The sequence below is a fragment of the Thunnus thynnus genome, chromosome 7, assembly GCF_963924715.1.
Source record: "Thunnus thynnus chromosome 7, fThuThy2.1, whole genome shotgun sequence".
Lineage (NCBI taxonomy): Eukaryota > Metazoa > Chordata > Actinopteri > Scombriformes > Scombridae > Thunnus > Thunnus thynnus.
In genome coordinates, this window is record NC_089523.1 from 8,339,821 (window position 1) to 8,359,807 (window position 19,987).

General features: G+C 38.5%; 1 protein-coding gene across 1 annotated transcript in view; it reads right to left on the reverse strand.

Moving 5' to 3' along the window:
- The window catches only part of lsamp (limbic system associated membrane protein), a 202,328-nt gene that overhangs the window by 4,173 nt on the left and 178,168 nt on the right, over nucleotides 1-19,987 (reverse strand). Inside the window, exons 5-7 of the mRNA XM_067594145.1 lie at nucleotides 13,933-14,064; nucleotides 12,728-12,848; nucleotides 2,004-2,152 (exon numbers count right to left, since the gene is read on the reverse strand). Of these exons, the coding sequence (XP_067450246.1) occupies nucleotides 2,004-2,152; nucleotides 12,728-12,848; nucleotides 13,933-14,064 (402 nt within the window). The remainder of the gene's footprint in view (nucleotides 1-2,003; nucleotides 2,153-12,727; nucleotides 12,849-13,932; nucleotides 14,065-19,987) is intronic.

Sequence of the window (19,987 nt, forward strand, 5' to 3'; positions counted from 1 at the left end):
TACTGCCGCTATTTCTATTTTAACAAGTAAAATTATCACAGATATTTTGGTTTTCTTGATTATTCACACTGAAGACATTACACTGAAGAGTAATACCACTAATATGTTTGAATCCCTCAGTCTGAATCACTAAATGCATGAGGTGTTACTGACTGCAGCTTGTCCAAAATTATAAGAGACTGCAGACTTTAGGAAGTGTTTGGTGACATCTGGTGGCCATAATGTGCAATTCACTCTATTGCTGTGATAGAAGCTCAGCAAGTACAAAAAAACCCCCACAAACAGCCTTTGAGTTCTAAAAATGAAAAGGAACATTGAATCATGTAGAGAAGACAACTGCTTGCACTGCGTCATGGATTTTTGAGAGTTGATGGGCTCCATTTGGCCATGCTGGTGTGCAGAGTGGGAAAACCTGCAGGCGTCAAATGAGACAGCAGGTATGACACTGAGAGTCTTTATTAACTGATAATCAAGCAGCAGCTGGTAGTGAAGATACTGTAGTAAACTTTAAATTCAACTTTTCACAGCTTTTAAGTGCTGGATGTTTCTATTTGAATTCAACCACTACAAACATAAAATATTTGCTTGCTGATCTGTATTGTGTATGATGCTGCTAGTACACATGGTATTTTGTTTAAATCTTTGTGTGCTGAATTATAATGGAGTGGAAACTATGCCAAACCTACTTGAACCGGCATTATGCCAGTTGAGTTTTGAAGAACACTCATGGAAAACACCTGCTGTTACATCATTGGGGTGATTGGGGTGTGTTTTGGTGTGTGAATTTAAATCAAAATCTAGAATAATTATTGCTGATATTAACAATGAATTAAATGAGTCTGTCTAGTGTGGAAGGGATCACTCATGGTGTCAAAATCATGCAGAATTATCACACAACGCTGCAGCTCTACTGAGCTTTAAGTATCGTCTGGAGTTGGTGGATTAAAACAGGGATGAAGGGAAAATGAACACTTAACTTACATTCATCAGGTAGTCAGAAAAAAATGTCAATATTCATTACTAATATAAATATTTTATTACTAATATTTCTCTGTGACTGTGATTGCTAACATGTTAGCCATACCAGCTCGTGTTTCTGTCAACTTTGGTATATTTCTGCCCTCTAGGGGCCAAAACTTGATTAACCAAGCTCATGAAGTTTTATAACATTGCAAACATTACCCTGCTAGAGCAGTTATTAAAGCCATTTACATCTTAGTTTTAAACATTTAAAACTTTCTTCTCTAAAATCTTAGTTTAGATTTTTATGAACTGTGATTGATTTGACCTGTAGTACATCACATATTGAGTACATCAGCTATTATGGGATATAAACTGACCCTCTTGTGGCAACTTCTCTTCATACAGGTGTGATTTTGAATATAAAATTACATTGTATTTACAAAGTTACAAAGACTTTCAGCTTTCCTTTCAATGTATTTTGAACTGACAGTTACAGAAATGATAAAAAATTAAGTATTTTAAAGTGGATTTGGATTGTCATTCAAAACTGAACTGTGAACTTATGACTCCTACCTTTTTTACCCATTTACTAAATATCATCTTCCCTCTCCACACATTTTAATGGCTTTCCATGAGGGCTAAGTTAAATTATTGTCATGCAGAGTTGAGTACACTGTTAGCGAAATGACCAAAAATTACAACGCAGGAAGGTTCTAATTCTCAAACTACCTTCAAATTATTCTGATCTTGCCACGGAGCTTACAGAAGAGCATACAAAGCTGCAGTGAGTTTCCTCCCTGCTGATTTTTCAATGATTCAAAGGGAAATTAGATTAATACACTTAACACTTGAAAGTCATTCACTCTCACCTTGACACTCTCACAATGATTTGAATGATGGTGTGTTTGAACGGTGTAGATGTCACTATAAACTTGCTGTTATATTTCATGCTCAATATTTTATATGTGGTCTGCGTTGTCAAATATAAAATTATTATGGGTGTCACCAATATAAGAAATGGCAGCAGTGTCTATACTCACTATAGAGGAAAAGGCTGGCATTCTGGACGCCCAGTCGGTTCGAGGCCACACAGGTATATTTCCCATAATCCTCTTCGGTGACGCTGGTGATCATGAGAATAGTGGTACTGCCAAGAATTTGGATATTGATGCCCTGGGCATTGGACAGCCTGGAGGAGAGAAAGATAAAAGGGAGGCCATTTAAGTAAACTGCAAAGTAATGAAAATTAGAGAAGCTGAAGCCAGAAGGGAGTCAGTGACATTTTAGGCAAAATAATCAAGTCTGCACTGTCTGTGTATGTAAAGGTGAAGGAAAACTCCAGCAAAGCTTAATTAACCAACAAAATATTCCAAATTTTTATTGGAAGATAATACCCACTTTTAGTTTTCTAAAAAAAAATTAGCCACAACCTACTTCTGGCTTGAGAATAGACTTTATTATAAGTCTTACAGCACAATAATACTTTTCACAATGTGGTTGACAGGATTCATCTGTTTTCTGAACGTGGTGAACAGAGGCACAATTCTGCTGCTTCTCGCACACACTGTCATGTTAAAAAGATTTCTGTGAATCTCTTAACAAAATTACTTTAAAAAAACATATTCATTTTATCAAGATGTTACATTTTCTGCTCTATCTGTTCATCTATAAATGATATTTCATAACTCAGCTAAAGTAGAGTGTACGCGGTCTGATTGTTGAGATGATAGAAAAGCCATTTTCATTTTGGAACAAACCTTTTCATTAACAGTTCGACACAATGCTGCATTTACCAGAAAGCAATTCTTGACCTTTGGATTATGTTGCGAGAGAAGAAAACAGGATGCAGTTTTCAGAAAGGCAATGTCACTGTCCAGGCTGTACATTTCTATTTTTCCATTTCAGGCTTACAGAAATGTAATAACTTGTAAAATTGACAAAATGGCCAAAACAGAGTGCCAATTTGAAAGAAACACTGTTGAGAATGTATCTGCGTTTATGTGTGTAAAATCTTTTGCTTTAATTCAACAATTTATGACCACAACAAAATGATTTTCTTTCATAATGATGAGTTACTTTGTACTGTTTTGTTAGTTGCCATCAAGCAAACAGGATCATTGTTATGCAGTTTTCGGATGAATGATTTAGTATGCTGCTGAAGTTCTGCCCTGCACTTCAGGGAGCTTTAATGACCACCAAACTTCTGACAATCAATTATGTCAACCTTGAACCCCTTTCAGAGCAAATTAATCAATACAATTTGCTGACTCTCACTGTATACATGTAACTCTCTGATGAACTGTTTCTCCCATCATCACAACCAAATAAAACTCTTTTAATAACACAGCACACATAATGGATTCTGCTTGTTTTAGGCTGATTGAGACCTTCGTATCATGAATGAGGTGAAGTTAATTTAAGGCGCCTCAACTTAATCCTGCTTAAACCTGGGTAATGTGGTAATCGGGATTTGAGCAGGGGAGCAAGAAGTTTATGCTGACACATACTTGGCTGATAGAAAGTATTAACATAAAAAGGAAAACGCACATCATGGCGCAGCATAATTTGGCTCACTGGGGAGCAGGAACTTGATAAAGTGCTGAAGTCCTTCCCATAGGGACACCTTGAGAACAGTGGCAGTGTGTGTGTGTGTGTGTTGTTGTATGTGTGTGTGTATGAAGAGAGAGAGACAGACCTAAGGGAGGGCAAGTGCACCAACAGTGTCCCCACTTCATCTAAAAGCAAGCCCCCTCCAACGATAAGGCCAGCAGCAGATATATTCTCCAGTGTGTCTTCATGAGAAGTGACTGCACTATTAAAAAGGCTTGCCTGCCCACAGAGCATGCTGAGAGACCCAGATAATACACAGCACCACAGGGAGTTGAAAGCAAACAGCTATTTTTACTATAGATTATAGCGCATGATTGTAATGCAGCAGCAGGGGAATAAACTGACCTAAACAGGTCAAAAGAGACAGAACTATCTTTTGTTTTCAAAGCCAGGGTTTCAGCTTGGACTCTGCCTTTATTTGCAAACAGGCTATGAGTCCAAATGCTCAGGGACACAAAACTGGAAAGTAAAGAACAGGAGACTGGATCTCTGGCCCCCAAAGTACATCATCTTTTCTATTAGCATTTACCAAGCTCAACATTTTGGCTGCCCATTTTAACTTTTAACGTGTTGGCACGCGCAGATCTGCAGCCCACAACCTCTCTCACTTTTGAGTTCAAGTTTGTCCTCAAATATACCTGTATCTTTGCCAGCGTCTCCATCTGGCATAATCGACTGGAATAAATTTTCAGAGAAGTTGGCAGAAATTGTGCACGTTTACCTTTCTGGATAGAAGTTTTTCCAAGTTTTTTAATCATTACTGTATTCTATCTGACATGCTTCCTCGCAGGCAGAGGGCAGCAGAGGTCTATTGAATGTCTTCAACAATCATTTACTGATGCACGGAGCCACTCTGTTACATTAAACCCCAGACTGAAATGATTTGACCCCTCTATTTGGCAGAGGGCATGCAGTGTGTGTGAAGGGCTGCGGTCGCAGGCCGGTAGAGATGAAAGACCAGAGCAAATCATCAGATGGACAGATTTGATTCTGTAGTGTGTGGGAGCATCTAAAGTAGGTTATCACTGCCACAGAAAGTGACAGGCCTGTTATATTCAAGGCTGATGATAAATGAAATCAAGTGGGGAGTCCTGTTGAGACGTGTAACCCAGAGATGATTGAAAACGGTCCAGTGGCTGTGACAGCCATGTATCAGCTGACAAAACAACAAACATATCTGTCTGTCACATTGGCTGACAGCTCAGTTTGGATTTTCTCATGTTATAAACATGGATGAGGTGATTAACTGCACAAAGATCAAGAGCAAAATGCTCCTCAGAGCACTGCTTTTGTAGATAGACGCTGGTTGATTATACAAACACAATTCTCAAGACTTAAGTACTGTAATGTATTAGGGAGCTAATAAAATCTACTGCATAAAAGTGACTAATATTTTCTCTGTGCACAATCTCTGTGTAGCTTCTCCTTTAGGGTTGACATTACAGAATCATTTGCAAAAACATTTAACAGGACCAATATTGTATGATTTACAGTGTGATTCAAATTCCATTATGTACAGCCAGTGAGCAGACACAGAAATAAGAAGAGCATCTTGATGGCTAGGAAGCAACAGTTAACGGTCAGCTGCTCAGATCATGATGGAGCCGTCTCTGCTGAGGCTAATTGGGTCTCTAAGCGCCGTGGAGACTCTCAGATCCTGGTGAAGTCAGAGACGCTGTGAAGTCATTTATGTTTCAGAGGATGAGCTCTGTTTCATCAGCTAAGGAGGCCCACAAATTGAATATTAAGACTGATAGGGGATGGATATGCACAAGGATAGGTGAGTTAAGCATCTCTACTAAGAGGGGAAGAGGATGTGTTCACCAGCTTGTGCCAAACAGCTTTCAGTGTGCAGTTCAGTGTGGTTTGTTTGGGCAGGTGAGGGTGATGCTTTTTCATACTTGGCATCAAATACAGTAAATGGACCAAAAACAAATCTCAGTCCTCTTCCTAGAGAGTGTGGCTGGTTTGGAGTAACATAATCAAACAAGAGGAAATGAGTATGAAAAGTTGGAAGTTGCCAAAATGAGCAAGTCTGGACTGAGAGTCTAGGTTCCACTTCAAATTTGTGGGACTGTCACACAGAAGTAAAACATTAACAAACTGTACTTGGGGTATAGGAATAATTTTAACTCTAGCTTTCCTCCCCACATTAACAAATCTGAAACAAAAGGTATTAAAAGTATTACGGGGGATTAAGGAAAACAAATAATCACTGTCAAATACAGTGAGACACTGCTAAAATAAATCCTGCTTTTGAGGGGTATCAGTGATTAAAATATGAAACATGACAGTCTGGTTTGTTTGTCGAAATACAGTTTAAAGAAGGGATTAAAGAAGATTTAATATAAAAAGGGACCAAAGCTAATCAGAAAACTTCAGTAAAGCTCAACTGTACTTCTAAATTAGTAAAGTACAATGTTCATGTTTGAGGTGGAAATAATGAGAGGTGACAATCTAACTCCATCAATTCTAACATAATAAGAATAAGAATAACTTTTGTATAGCACCTTTCATACAAAAAATGCAGCTCAAAGTGTGCTTACAACAGCTTTACAACAAAAGAAATTACACGCACCAGGTGCTTCTTTTTAATTGTTTATCTCCCTGTCTGCTCGCTTTTTATGTGTTTTGAGTGGTGTGAACTCCAGAGCAGGTGCATTAAAAATTTGTCACTTGATGTGCAAGCTTTACCTGTAAGAGTGCAACCACACCTCTGGTTTGTTGAGGTGAGGGGATATGACTCTTCTACTGCCAACATGATAACCCTGGGGTGATGGCTTGTTCTCATTTAAAAAAACAACAACTTAACAACTGACACCACAACTGATTAAAAACACATATTGAATTAAATTTACAAAAGTAGCCAATTAACAGTTCACTAAACCAATCATAGCTTAGCAACTGGCACTGCAGGCCTGTAAAGCTTTGGATTTCTCTGCATGCTGAAGTGGTGTGCATGAATCCATATGTCTTTTTTCTAGGTTGTTCCAAAACCAAAAACAAAAGAGCAAACATGTAAGGAACGGATCACACATCCATTATCCATCCATCTGTTCCAACATGAGCTGCAGTCATTAGCATGTCTAGCCAGCTAGTAAACTATCTGCTGAGTGTTACTTCCTAGGTCAAGAACCACATCATTAAAACGTTCCAAGGGGCACATTTTAAAATAACAGATTATCTTAAAAACAAAACCTTTATGGCTAGCACATCCACTGTGTAGTATTTTCCCACAATGTGAAAACTGATCATGGATGCTATCAGTTGTTAGCAGGTCTTACGCTACAGCAACCCCAGCTAACATTACTCGAGATAGCATTAAGTTTGCCTGCCAAACACATCTGTTAGTCCTCCGCCTTATCTTGCAACATTAAAAGTGAAACATACTGTTTGAAAATATGATATAGAATAGAATACTGAAAAGTAGATAATCAGCCAAACAGGGCTGTTAGAAAGAAATGAGTCTGATGTTACATATTTTTTCTAATCTTTACTTTTAATAGGCTGTAAGGATGAACTCTACATTGCAATAAAAGAATGATGTTTCTTTTTTTTTCATTTAGCATGATATCATGTCTGCACAGTAGCCATCAAATGAATATTTAAGACCCCTTTTACAAATTCTCGCTTTAAAAGAAGTCAGCAGGAAACATCAAAAAGTCAGCCAATGACAGCGTTTTTAATTAACTCACTTAATTAGCAAGCTAGCTACAGCTGATAAAATCTGAAGGCAACAGTTTGCAATTCCAGCAGGCAAAACGGACAGTCGTCAGCTCGAAATGAGAAACCTGTTTTTCTCTACTTCTGTCTGAAATCATGGATGAATTGTTTCAAACATGACTAGGAATTTCAAGTGGTAAATCTGGCACCTGTAAACTGTATATGTGACATGTGAAGTTTGAAAGCTTGATGCAACAACCGTAAGTGACATCTTCTCTTTGCCATTTATATGCAGATTTCAGGGCGTCCACTGATAACCTGTGTGCTGGTGAGGTTAAACTGATTAAGAGGGAAACAAGCACAGGAGCAAGACCCCACCTTAACAATCATTTAAATAAGACACAACAGGCAACAGTGCATTAGCTTTGAATCTTGGGGACAGGACTATAAAATTAACTAGCCAAGCAAGGATAAATTGTATTATTATGGTGCATTAACATCATCATCCAAGGAGAAAGTGCAATAACACTTTCCGCTGGCACAGAGTGAGAGGGGGACCATGAACAGGCACATAGCCAAAATCCTCCAGGGAGAAAACAACAGAGATAGATGGAGGTTGGAAACGATGGATAATGCAAAAATATTTCAACAATCATAAATCTTTCTTTTGAAGAACTGGTAGGCCTATTACTTTAGAGACCATATCTGTGATAACACTTGTGACACGCCTCCAATATTCTTCTCCCTATCTTCTGTGAACTTTTGCTGCTGTAGTTGGGGTACAAGTGAAAATTGCAGATCATGATGCTCTTTAATTTTCTTATCATTACCTTTTTCCATTCAAGCCCTCCATTTCCAAACTGACTCAGATGGTGGGTTTGCTTCAGTGGAGGGAATCTCTCAGGTTATTAAATGACAAGTGTTGAAATGGAGGGACTTGGTTTGTCATTGGCCTTTGAATGTCATTACGCTTCGATCCTCTTCAAGTGTTTTTCAGATACATGCATGACACTTAAACTGATAGCTTTGCAATGAACATCTGTGTCTGGTCACACAATTTTCAGTTGCACAGGAGACAGTACACTGCAGGAAATCTGATTTCCATTTCAGTGGAATAACTTGTGGTATGAGAGAAGGGTTACTGAGATTTTCAGTGACTACTGTATATAAATTGCATACAAGAGAACACCCAATCTGTTCTCCTTTTTCTCTTTTCAGAAGAATATCACAGAATCCATCCCTGTCTTACACAGTAATGTTCAATTAACAATGGAATAACAGCCTAGTGAGTGATTAAGTGGGTGATTAGTCATTATCAAACTACTCAGATGATGTCATCAAATTAACTTTGGGATATGACAATGGAACCACTGTGAGAGCAGATTTAACAAAGGGATCAAAGAGATCCATTATAACTACCGGGAAAATGATACAGAGCATTCCTGGAACAGAGAACAAAGAGATGAAGCTGCTGCCATATTTGAGAGCAGAGCAGGAATCAACTCAGGACAAACCATGTGAAAAGATTCTGACCTTCGTAATTTCAAAAGGACTGCCCGTGCAAAAATCTGGACAACAATGTTGTACTGTTGTCTGAAGACAACTCAGAGATGAATGCTCACATTCACCAAAGGCTTATGTGGACACTGTTCAATATCATTTTTAGTCATGCTAGTGGTGTGGCTCTAGGGATGGAAATGTGTGTCAGTTAGTCCACCACTTTGGTCCAGACTGAAATATTTCTACAAGTACTGGATGATTTAACACACATTTTTGTGCAGACATTGATGGTACCCAGACAAGATATCCTAATGACTTTGGTTATTCACTGGATTTTTCTCTAGTGCCACAATGAGGTTGAAAATAACTGATGATAATAGGTTTTGAATGAAATGTCTCAACAAATATTTGATGGATTGCCATTCAATTTGGTACAGATATCCATGTCCCCCTCAGGATGAAGTTTAATAACCTTGGTGATCCCTTCACTTTTCATCTAACACTATCATCTGGCAAAAAAATTATTTGCCCAATACTACAAATACCTGCAAAACTGATGACATTCCCATCAGCCTCAGCTGTACTTTGTGTTGACAGTCTCAAAGAGCTACTAATGTGACTGTAGACTCTTAGAGCCAAATCCACAAAAGGATTGTGCAGCTTTTGCGGCTGCTAAATCTGCGCAAATGAGACAAAAAAACAGCGTGTAATTCACAAAGCACCAGAAAAAGAAAATGCACTGCAAACTGTGCTGCCAAGCAGATAACGCCATGGTGCGTCTGTTCCATTTGCATGTATGTAAATTAGGTAATATTCATACATTCAGCACAAAATTTTAATTTCTTTGTAAATAAGCCTTGTTGCAAAAACCAGCGCTAATTGCCACACGCAATTGGGGTGGCGTTATTAGCATCTTCAGGTGTTAACTGCACGCACAGTCACTCCTCACTCACTCTCTGTCTCTCTATCTCTCGTCATATCTTCAAGCTTGTGAAGCTTGAATGATATTGAGTTGATATTGAATGATATTAAGGGTGAAACCTACAGTCAGACATGTGGGGGATCAAGTGGGGTTGTGAGCTTATGTTGGATTTAAAAATAAAAATAACAGCACTGATGGAGTTCAGGATTCATCCATACAGTTCCACCATATATATCTGGAATCTGTGTGTAACAGCTGACCTGTGTAGATGGGTAGCAAAACACAGAGCATTAATTACTGTCAGATCCTGACTGATCCGGTGTTCATGAAGTTGCTGCTGCTGTGCTGTTGTGTTGTGTGCGTAAATGCACACAGCCTCTTTCTTAGTTTGGAGATACACTTATTGTTTCAGCTGCTGTGTGATGCTGCAGCCAGCTGTGGGCAACAAACAGAACATCAGTACTGATGTTTCTCTGAAATCCGGGATACATTAAGCAACACCTGGACATCATTACTGTAAGATTCAGATATTAATCTAACGAGTTTCAGACCTGCCAGAGTCACATTAATAGCTGCACTTTGACATTTGACATTTCAGTTATGTTATACATGTGAAATACTACAGAAGTAAAAGAGGCAAAATACATCAAAGTTGGTTTGTGTTTGTGGAGAGGTCTGTATTTGCGCACCTCTGCTAATTAAAGACATGCAATTTGATTGATTCATTATGGACCAATCTGTGTGCTGAAATGTGGAGAAAAGCCTGAAACACTGGAAAATGCTCCACTCACTCAAACAGATGAAAAACAAGTGCAAATTGCACTCAGCTGCAAAACTTTATGGATATGTTTGCACCGACATATCATTAGCGCAAAATCTTTTGTGAATAGGACCTTAAAATGGGGCAGATTGTGGGTGCAAATGCTGCACAATTCACGGTTCTATTAGCGGGTGCAATCTCTTCTTCGTGGATTTGGCCCTTGGTCTTGTAAAATGCTAAAGCAATGCTATTCATTAATAATGCCTTAATTGTGCTCATAATAGTGAACAGCAAAGTCTCTGTACAGCTGCCATGGTCATGCATAAGTAAATTCAATGTAAATCTCATTATTTTTGTGAAATGGTGACAACATAAATCAAATTTCCTCCTTGCCTTAAGTTAAGTCAGTTCAATTAAAGGGTATTAAACCTTCATCACATGCAGGTCACCAACAGGAATTTATAAGTGTAACTAATCAATCAGCACAAACCGGAATGTTTCAATTCAGTATTCACCATTAAAGATGACTAAAGGACATATATGATAAGGCCTGAGACTAAAATGTTACAACACAAACTTTTCCAAACTGTTGTAATGTGTTTACAATGTGAGTTGTAAAGGCCTTTCTCAAAGACTTTGTTGTTTCCAGTAATTTGACATGTAAGGGAAAGGTTTTCCATCCTGGCGGCATTAGAGGGATCATTACAGTAATAAAGAGACTTCAGAGCACAAGGGTACCAGCCTTTGTGGATCAGTTGTACAGTTGATATGGTTGTTTGTGATAAAGGAGGCTAATCGCTTGTGCTCTATTTAATGGCTTGTTTGAATGGCTGCCTACAGCTCATATATTTTAACTTAGACTCATTGTGTGAACTATACCATGGCTTTTGGGGGAGCTCATTTGTTTTTGGGGGGGTGGTTGAGGGGTGGTCACTTGAGGACTGACTCTTGTTGCAGAGAAACATTCATAGCTGTAGGTATGTAGGCCTACTTGCTTCATGTCAGCACATCTAATACATAATTAAAAGTTAATGAACACATCAAAGGTCCACATGGGTATCAAAACCAAACATCACAGTATGATACAATACTGCCAACTAAAGCAGGGCACAGTATACCCTGCAGAGTGATGTACTATATTGTATAGTTTATTGGCTAAAATAAGACATGGATAGGTCAAATAGCAAAACAGCCTATAGATACACAAATGTATGAGCATTAAATCAAAAACAGAGCACGGCAGGCTGCCTACAAAGGATCGAGTCCTCATCAATGACGGTTAAAGTTACCCATCACATAAAGATGAGCGCAATAATTTTTTGGTACAATTAAGACATCAAATGTGAGGGTCACATATCAATAAACCAGCCTACAACAACACACACATGCATGAGCATTGTAAATACCAACAAAAACAGGCCAGGCTGCCTACAAGGGATCCAGCCCTCATCAACACCCATCACATACTGTGCTAACAGTGAATAATACAGTTAATAAGGAATAGCTCTTATTTTAAAACAGACGTGACCACAGAGGCCTGACTTCAGAGTTAATTGGCTTAGTTCTTTGGTAAATACAAAATTGGTGAGTAAGCTTCCTTGTTTTCTGACATATCTGTATGCTGACTACAAAACAGAGAAATGAATATTGGCGATTCGGTGCACAGACTGACTGGGAGAAAGAATGTTTGTTTTTTTCTGATCTTTGCGTTAAAGTGATTGAAGTTTATGATATTGCACCACCATGCTTTGATGGTGATGGCAAGAATAGCATGTATGCCGGAATTTTTATTAAAGTGAATTAGTGATGAATCACCCTCATGCATGAATCATACATCAATGATAACACAATTTTACGCATGATCCATGAATATACAGAAAAATAGAAATGCATGGCAAAAATAGCATAGTGTCAATATTTTAGAGATCCCCCAAAATTTCACAAATCATGTTTTCAGGGGAGCTCATGTCTTATTAAGAGGAGCCAAAGCTCCCCCTGGATCCCCTGTAGCTCACACCCCGCTTAGACTCTTAGCCCTTGATTGGGCTAAAATGTGAAAAAAAAAAATCTTCTTGAAAGCATAATCTTGTTACTGCCGAGTGTTTCTGTCTTTTTTCATGGCCATTTAATCTTGAAGTGTCCCAATTCAGGATGAACTATTGAGAAATTGTCCAACATATTTTGTCATCCAACCATGACCAACTTTAAGTATAATTTCTCACTGAGGAAAGGTGTTTGTGGTTGTGTACAGGTGTTTCTTTGTGACACTGGTGTTGGGGTTGGTGGTGTAAATGTGAGTCAAGTTTTACCTTTTTTCGTCTCTGTACCATTCAAGCTCTGGTGTGGGCACAGCGGTGGCGTCACACTGCAGCGTCCCCATGCGGCCCACCTGGGCCTCTGAGCTCTGGGTTTTCTTTATTGTCGGAGGGTCTGCAGAGTCACACAAAACTGACATCAGTTACATTTTCTGAACAGCCAAACCATCTCTAAAGCACAGTAACATCAAGTGAACTGCTGCTCACATCCCATGTAGTACCTGTGAGGTTTTTTTTCAGTCTTTCTTTGAAATGGTTCAATTTCCTTTTCCTAAAAGGTGAATTACTCTTATTGTGTCAAGTGTGTTTGAATGGTGTCAGTGATTCAAGCTTGAGATCAAGCCCTTTCAAATGCTCTGTGTTGAATCTGACTGATAAAAGCTAACCTACAAACAAATATATTGGATAAGCTGAAGGACTTGAAAGGTTCCTCTACATGCCACATTTTTAATCCATGTTTTTTGTAGACCACTGAAGGCCCAGAAATCAGTTTAGATAGATTTGTGGCTAAGACAATCAAATTTCAAGTTTCTTTCAACATCTATCATCATGCACACAACGATTTCTATAAACACCACAAATACCAGAAATACATCCAAAGTGGTTAATTCCTGTTTTCCATTTAGAATTAAAAGCTAAAAAATGGTTTAATATAGTAATCTTTATCATTTAATTCAGGCACTCAGACTTGGCTGAAGTACAGTTTGGGCAAACAGCCACACATGATTTGTTCAGAACAGAAAATTCTATAACTCCTCTGGGATTAGTTCGTTTGTGATGTCTTATGAGTTGTTCATCAATCCTGAACAGTCAACGTATATTATACTCATCAGACCTAACATGGTCCCCTGACAAGATGTAATTAGGTGGTCTTGTTTCGAAATGACAAGTGTCTCTTGAATGATGATATGGTACGTGAGAATTACCATGGAGATGACAGCTGCAATCAAAGTTAGACCTCTTTCTGTTTCTACCTGGATTCATCTTGAGAGAACTGAAGGGTGCTCCAAAACTTTTAAGATACAGCCTTCACTCCCCGTCACACTAAATTCTGCGTGTCTCCACCCTTAACTCCGATCTTGACTCTTGTATGCTCTTATCTGTTGAGTGTATCATCTTTTCTGACATGAAATGTGATGAAAGTATTGATCAGTGTTCAGTTTGGAATATAGCATGCCCTGCAGTCTGTCGTTACTTACAGTTGACAATCACGTTGACATATTTAACATCAGGCGTGGCGACGTCGTTGCTGGCTTTGCATTCATAACGACCTGCTTGGTTCCGCATGATACCTATAATGTCCAGGTACTCTTCTCCATCCAACGGTTCTGCTGCAGAGAAGGAGAGAAAGAAGTTGGGATGAAGATTAAGTTATATGTTCTTTTTTTCCAACTCTTACTTTTCCCAATGAACTTGAACCAACATAATCTACTGGCCATCAATTCCAGTGGAAAAGACACAGACTAAATATGGATTTTCATGGATGTTTGTGTTGCGCTACAACTGCATGAAGGTTAAGATTATTTGATCTGTTTAAAAGTGGACAGTGACAATTTTTGATTAAATGTCTTGATGCTTTTATGTTTTGTTTCATACTCTGGTCCTTAATAAAGCATATTTCATTTTAAGTTATTTTTTAACAGTTGAGATTACAAATAAACTTGGAACTTGAAACTTGTTGGCTAAAAAAAATGATTCAGTGCTTGTGAATGTTCAGATGAGAATTTATCAGCATTGTCATGATGCATGAGTAAATCTGGCCTCCCCTGAGAATACTGACATAATAATTGCCACTGGCGACCATTAGCATGGAGGACATTGAGACACAATAATGGAAGGAAGCAGAATGGGCAGCCTGATTCACTCACAACTGTCTAAAATACTCTATTTTTATGTTTTTTATGTTAAGGCACAAAAAGGAAAGTGCTTTCTTTTCAACATTGCTGAAATGTCTACACACAGTTCTTCATATATTGGTATCTGGATATGGATCTTTAAGGGTGTCAGTATGCTCCAAAATGAAGGCTTGAAATGTGCCCTCTGAACACAAAGGCAAAGGTGTTTATAGGTGTCCTGAATGGTCACACTTGAAGATGGGGTGAAAAGCATTCTCTCCTCAAAGGCATTCATGGTGTTGCACTTGGTTGTAAGCACGAAAATTCAGTTAAGTAATTGTGTAAAAAATGAAAAAAAAGGCCTGAGAGAGAAGTTGAAATTTCGTACTTTCTAACCTCCACACACCCGACCGATTGCTGCATGAAGTAGGGGTGATTATGGGACTTGTTGGTTTGGGAATGTGACAAAAATTGTCAGACACAGGCCTCTCAATCCTGATATTGGAAAGGTGTGGGGAGGAGGGGGTTTCATATGCTGTTGGACCATCTGACAAGCACTTTGGTTGAAGCACACTGACACCTTTGAGTCCACTGAGACTTGCTTTTGATTAAGGGGTAAATAAATAACTGATCCTGAACTCAAATATCTTGGAATACACCTGAAAATCAAGCAGCCATTATGGACGAGACCACACTTCCACACTCTACTCTAATACATCAGAAGGAAATGCACATTCACAGCCAGTTCAAGAACTCAGACTGAATGACTCTACAACTGAGAGAGCATTTAATATTCAACAACTTGCTAAGCTGACTTATATTAGTTTGTCAGAAAGCTTCAATTAACAGAGGGATGATATCTGCACATGTCAGACAAAACATCTGAACAGAGTGGGAGAAAACCACAGAGACTATCAGAGAGATATCTGACTAATTGTTTAATGAGCAATCCAGCTAATTAGCCATGTAAAGAACACAGCATCTCATTAAGGAAGATCTGCTGTGTCTTATTAAAGATGGGTCAGGAGGAGGAAATGGCAAATTCTTTGATGTGTTGCCATGTTAATTGCTCTACATCTTTTATCACATCTGAAGAGAGCATTGGTGTGACGACCCTGAGATATCATTATTTGGGATATAACGATTTATTTGGTTTATGTGTGTGTGACATTACAATTAATTTGGCAGAAATGTGATAATTGATGTTGTATATTATAATAATCTGTGTTTGCATACTACACTAAGTACAGCAGGTTCATTTGACTCGATGACTTGAACGTTCATTCAACTCATTCATTCATTCAACATACATTTCAAAACGATAGAAAATGAAATTATTGGAAATTGCAATAACTTGATAAGGAATCATCTGTTTGCAGCCACTAAGCCACTAGTGCAGATCTCTGGGTATTTCTCAGAAAGACACAATTATCTGCACTGAATAAGAGGGAGTCTCTGAGGACCCAGAAAATGTAATAACCACTATGAAACTGACTGATATGTCCCTTAATCTAAGAAAATAAGGAATGATGGAATCTTGGTGGTTAAAATAAATTGCTAAAAGGAGATCTCTGAGGTGCAAGGAAGGGGTTTGTTACTGTTTGTTACAACAGTAAATGTCAGTAGTCTCAGTTGCGGGCAAGTTCATGCTCATGTTCCAAGTGAGGGGCTACAGGCACTGTGAGAGCGAAGTGTCCTGCCCTGAGAAATGAACTGGCAACTTCAGGGACCCTGATATAGGAGGTTAGTTGAAAAACAGCTATTCTGCTTTGGTGAGCACACATAAATGCTGTGCCATTTCATGCCACAGAGCTCACAAAAACACCAGGTAACAACACCGCAAAAACAATAATCTGACTTATTATATAGGCCTGCAGCTAAAATGCCAAAATACCTACAAATCTGGGTGTTTGAAATGGACAGAAAAATATCTAAATTATCCAAATCAAGTGCATGATGGAGATGGACGTCAGCTGATACAATGTTATTTCATGTTGATTGAAAGATCAGTGGGACCATGATCAAAGTCTAAACCAGATCATATTCAGCTCTCCCTGGATGAACTGCCAGGGTAACGTGATTGGAGAGGTATGACTGAAAATCAGTTGCCATGGAAATTCTATTGAAGCTCAATCTCTTCTTCAGTGCTTTGGTTTGGTGCTGGATAAAAAGAAAGAGAAAGCCAGGTGAATGCAAAGATCAAAGAATAAAGGAGAGAGAACAGAGGAGAGGAGAGAATTTAAATGAGAGATGAGAGGAAGCTGCTCGACTAGTTGTTTAAAAGCAACTATTAACTGTCAGTAATCTCACCTGGAGTGTAAAGGGAGCAACTCAATCATAAAGGATGAATGGAACGTGATGTATTGTCTAAAGAAACAATTAATCACAATACAACATTTCATACATCTTTGTCCGCGCCCACAGGAGAATACTACTTCCTGCACATGAAGTGTGTGCTTCACATGTTATCTATTTAATGAAGCATAATGAAGATAGATTGGTTAATCTTGTCTAGAGGGAATTGATTAGACTTTGTGTACAGTATATGTGTGCAAACACGTGCCCATACTGGTGTTAGGAGGCTTAATGTCTCTATGGTGAATATGAAGCGTGCATGCATGAACTGGGGTGAAGACACATTTCCTTGAAGGTTTCCAGGGAAAAGTGAGAGCAGTGACTGATTCAAAGTGAGCACATTAGAAAAGCACAATGAATCCAGGCATTACACTATATTATATCATCACATTTCTATGCTAATCTGGATAGAAGAGGAAGAGTGTGTGACATAGAGGAAAAGAGTATATTAAGTAAATGAAGAACAAGGAGTGAGCATCATTTTTATCCACGCTAGCAGCTTGGCTTAAGGGATGGTAGTGTCTCGGTCTGTTGGTCGGGCCGTGAGGTTGACATTTGTGGTTCAGAGTGAAATATCTTGACAGTTATTAGATAGATTGCTTTGAGTTTTCACTTATTAAGCGAAAAAGCTTGGCATCCACTAGATGGATTGGCACAAAGTGTATGTACGGACAATCCTGTTTCCCGGACTAATTGCTTTCATCTAGCCATCATCAAATGCCTGCAAAACTACTGAAATTCCCATCAGATAGACAGATAGATAGATGGATAGATGGATAGATAGATGGATAGATAGATGGATAGATGGATAGATGGATAGATGGATGGATAGATGGATAGATGGATAGATGGATAGATGGATGGATGGATAGATAGATGGATAGATAGATGGATAGATGGATAGATAGATAGATAGATGGATAGATGGATAGATAGATGGATAGATGGATAGATGGATAGATAGATAGATAGATGGATAGATGGATAGATAGATAGATAGATGGATAGATAGATGGATAGATGGATAGATGGATAGATAGATGGATAGATGGATAGATGGATAGATAGATGGATAGATGGATAGATGGATAGATAGATAGATAGATGGATAGATAGATGGATAGATGGATAGATGGATAGATAGATGGATAGATAGATGGATAGATGTATAGATGGATGGATAGATGGATAGATGGATGGATGGATAGATGGATAGATGGATAGATAGATGGATAGATGGATAGATGGATGGATAGATGAATAGATAGATAGATATGGTTGAGTTATGGTAGTAATGACAATATCTGATAATGTTTTATATCTGATTGACGACCCCTAATGTAGCCGCCTAAGCTAACATTAGCTCCACTGACTGATAGAATGAGCTACTCGAATCCTGGAGGTCTCAATTCAGAGCTTTTAAGGTGATCAGCTTAAAATGACCATATGTTTCAAATTTAATTGGGAGAGTCCAACAACTGTTCACCAGCTGTCTGTCAGTTATACTCGACAGGTGCCGAGCTACCTGACTGAAGCTGACATGAGACAAACTTTCCACTCTTTTTTTGAAGAGCAAAAACATGCAACTCTCTTTTTTTTATTCTTTTCATAAATCAAAAATGATAGTGTTGTTTTTTCTTCCGCAAAACCATCTTTGTCCAAGTGTAAATGGACAAACATGGCCATGCAGAAGCCCTATTAATGAGACAGCCAATTTTTTTGTTTCTGCTTTTTCACCAGTTCATCAAATTAACATTAATTAGCTACAGCTGAGTGAATTCATAGCAACAGTGTTGTTGTTATAGTTGATGAAATCAGCAGTCTGCAAATTACTGTAAACTTTCAGTTGCTAAAGCTTCTTGAGACACTTAATTATGTCAGTTAAGTTCAGCCTCTGGCGATTTGAAATCTGCACGCTTTCTAATTGCGATTTCGATTAAAATAAACATGGTTGATCGTTCAGCCCTCGTAGATAGATAGGTAAATAGATAGACAGATAGATGGGTAGCTCTCTCTGCAGAGACTGAAGGTTTTTTTGGCAGTACCACTATAACACTTTCTTTTCTCACACAAACGAGTGTGAGAAACAAATTTAGAAACAAATCTTACTTTTCCTTCGAGGCCAAAAGGAGATTTGCTGCTGCCACCTTTATGTCTGTGCTGGACTATGGTGATGATATATACATGCATGCATCTTTGCAATGCCTACACATGCTGGATACTGTCTACCATGGAGCACTGAGATTTATTACAAATCTCAAAGCCCTTACTCACCATTGCCCTTTGTATACTCGGGTTGGATGGACTGCCTTGACTTAAGCATTGGCATATTCTTATTTATAAGGCTATTCTTGTACTGCCTCCGTCTTACCTACAGATCTATATCCCTCAGAAAAGCATGGGAAGATATTGTCTTTGCTCCCAGGACTTATCCCTACAACCTGTCCCTAAAGTCCGTACTGAATTATGAAAAGGGCGTTTAAGTATGCTGCTCCCTCAGCTTGGAATCTGTTGCAAAATTACCTGAATCTTTGGGAGTTGGTCTCACTGGATGCATTTAAAGTGACTCTAAATGACTAAATGAAGCAGGCACATCTGGTTGTAGATGTTTTGAATGTTGATGAATGTTTTTTGATATTTCATAATTCTGTAATTTATTCTTTGTTTTTATTTTAAATTGTTATTTGTGCTGCTGCCTGTCTTGGCCAGGACACTCCTGAAAAAAAGATTTTTAATCTCAATGGGTCTTTTACTCCTGGTTAAATAAAAATAAAAAGTCAGACAAACAAACATACATACATACATATGTACGTACACACAGATGCATACTGCCTCCTTTCTACTGTACCTGTGGATGCAGGTCAGAGTTTGAGCCCTGCCAAACAGCACTACATTTGTTGCATTTCTTTTGATTACATTTCCATGTTGCAAGCGTTTTCCTCAAACTGTTTTGCTGGTATACTTTGAGTGGGGGCACACAAGTGTCAGTAGCCTTGAGCTACTCTAATAATAGAATTCACAATGAGGAAAGCAGAGGGAATAGGTGGCAAAATGCATTGTCTAG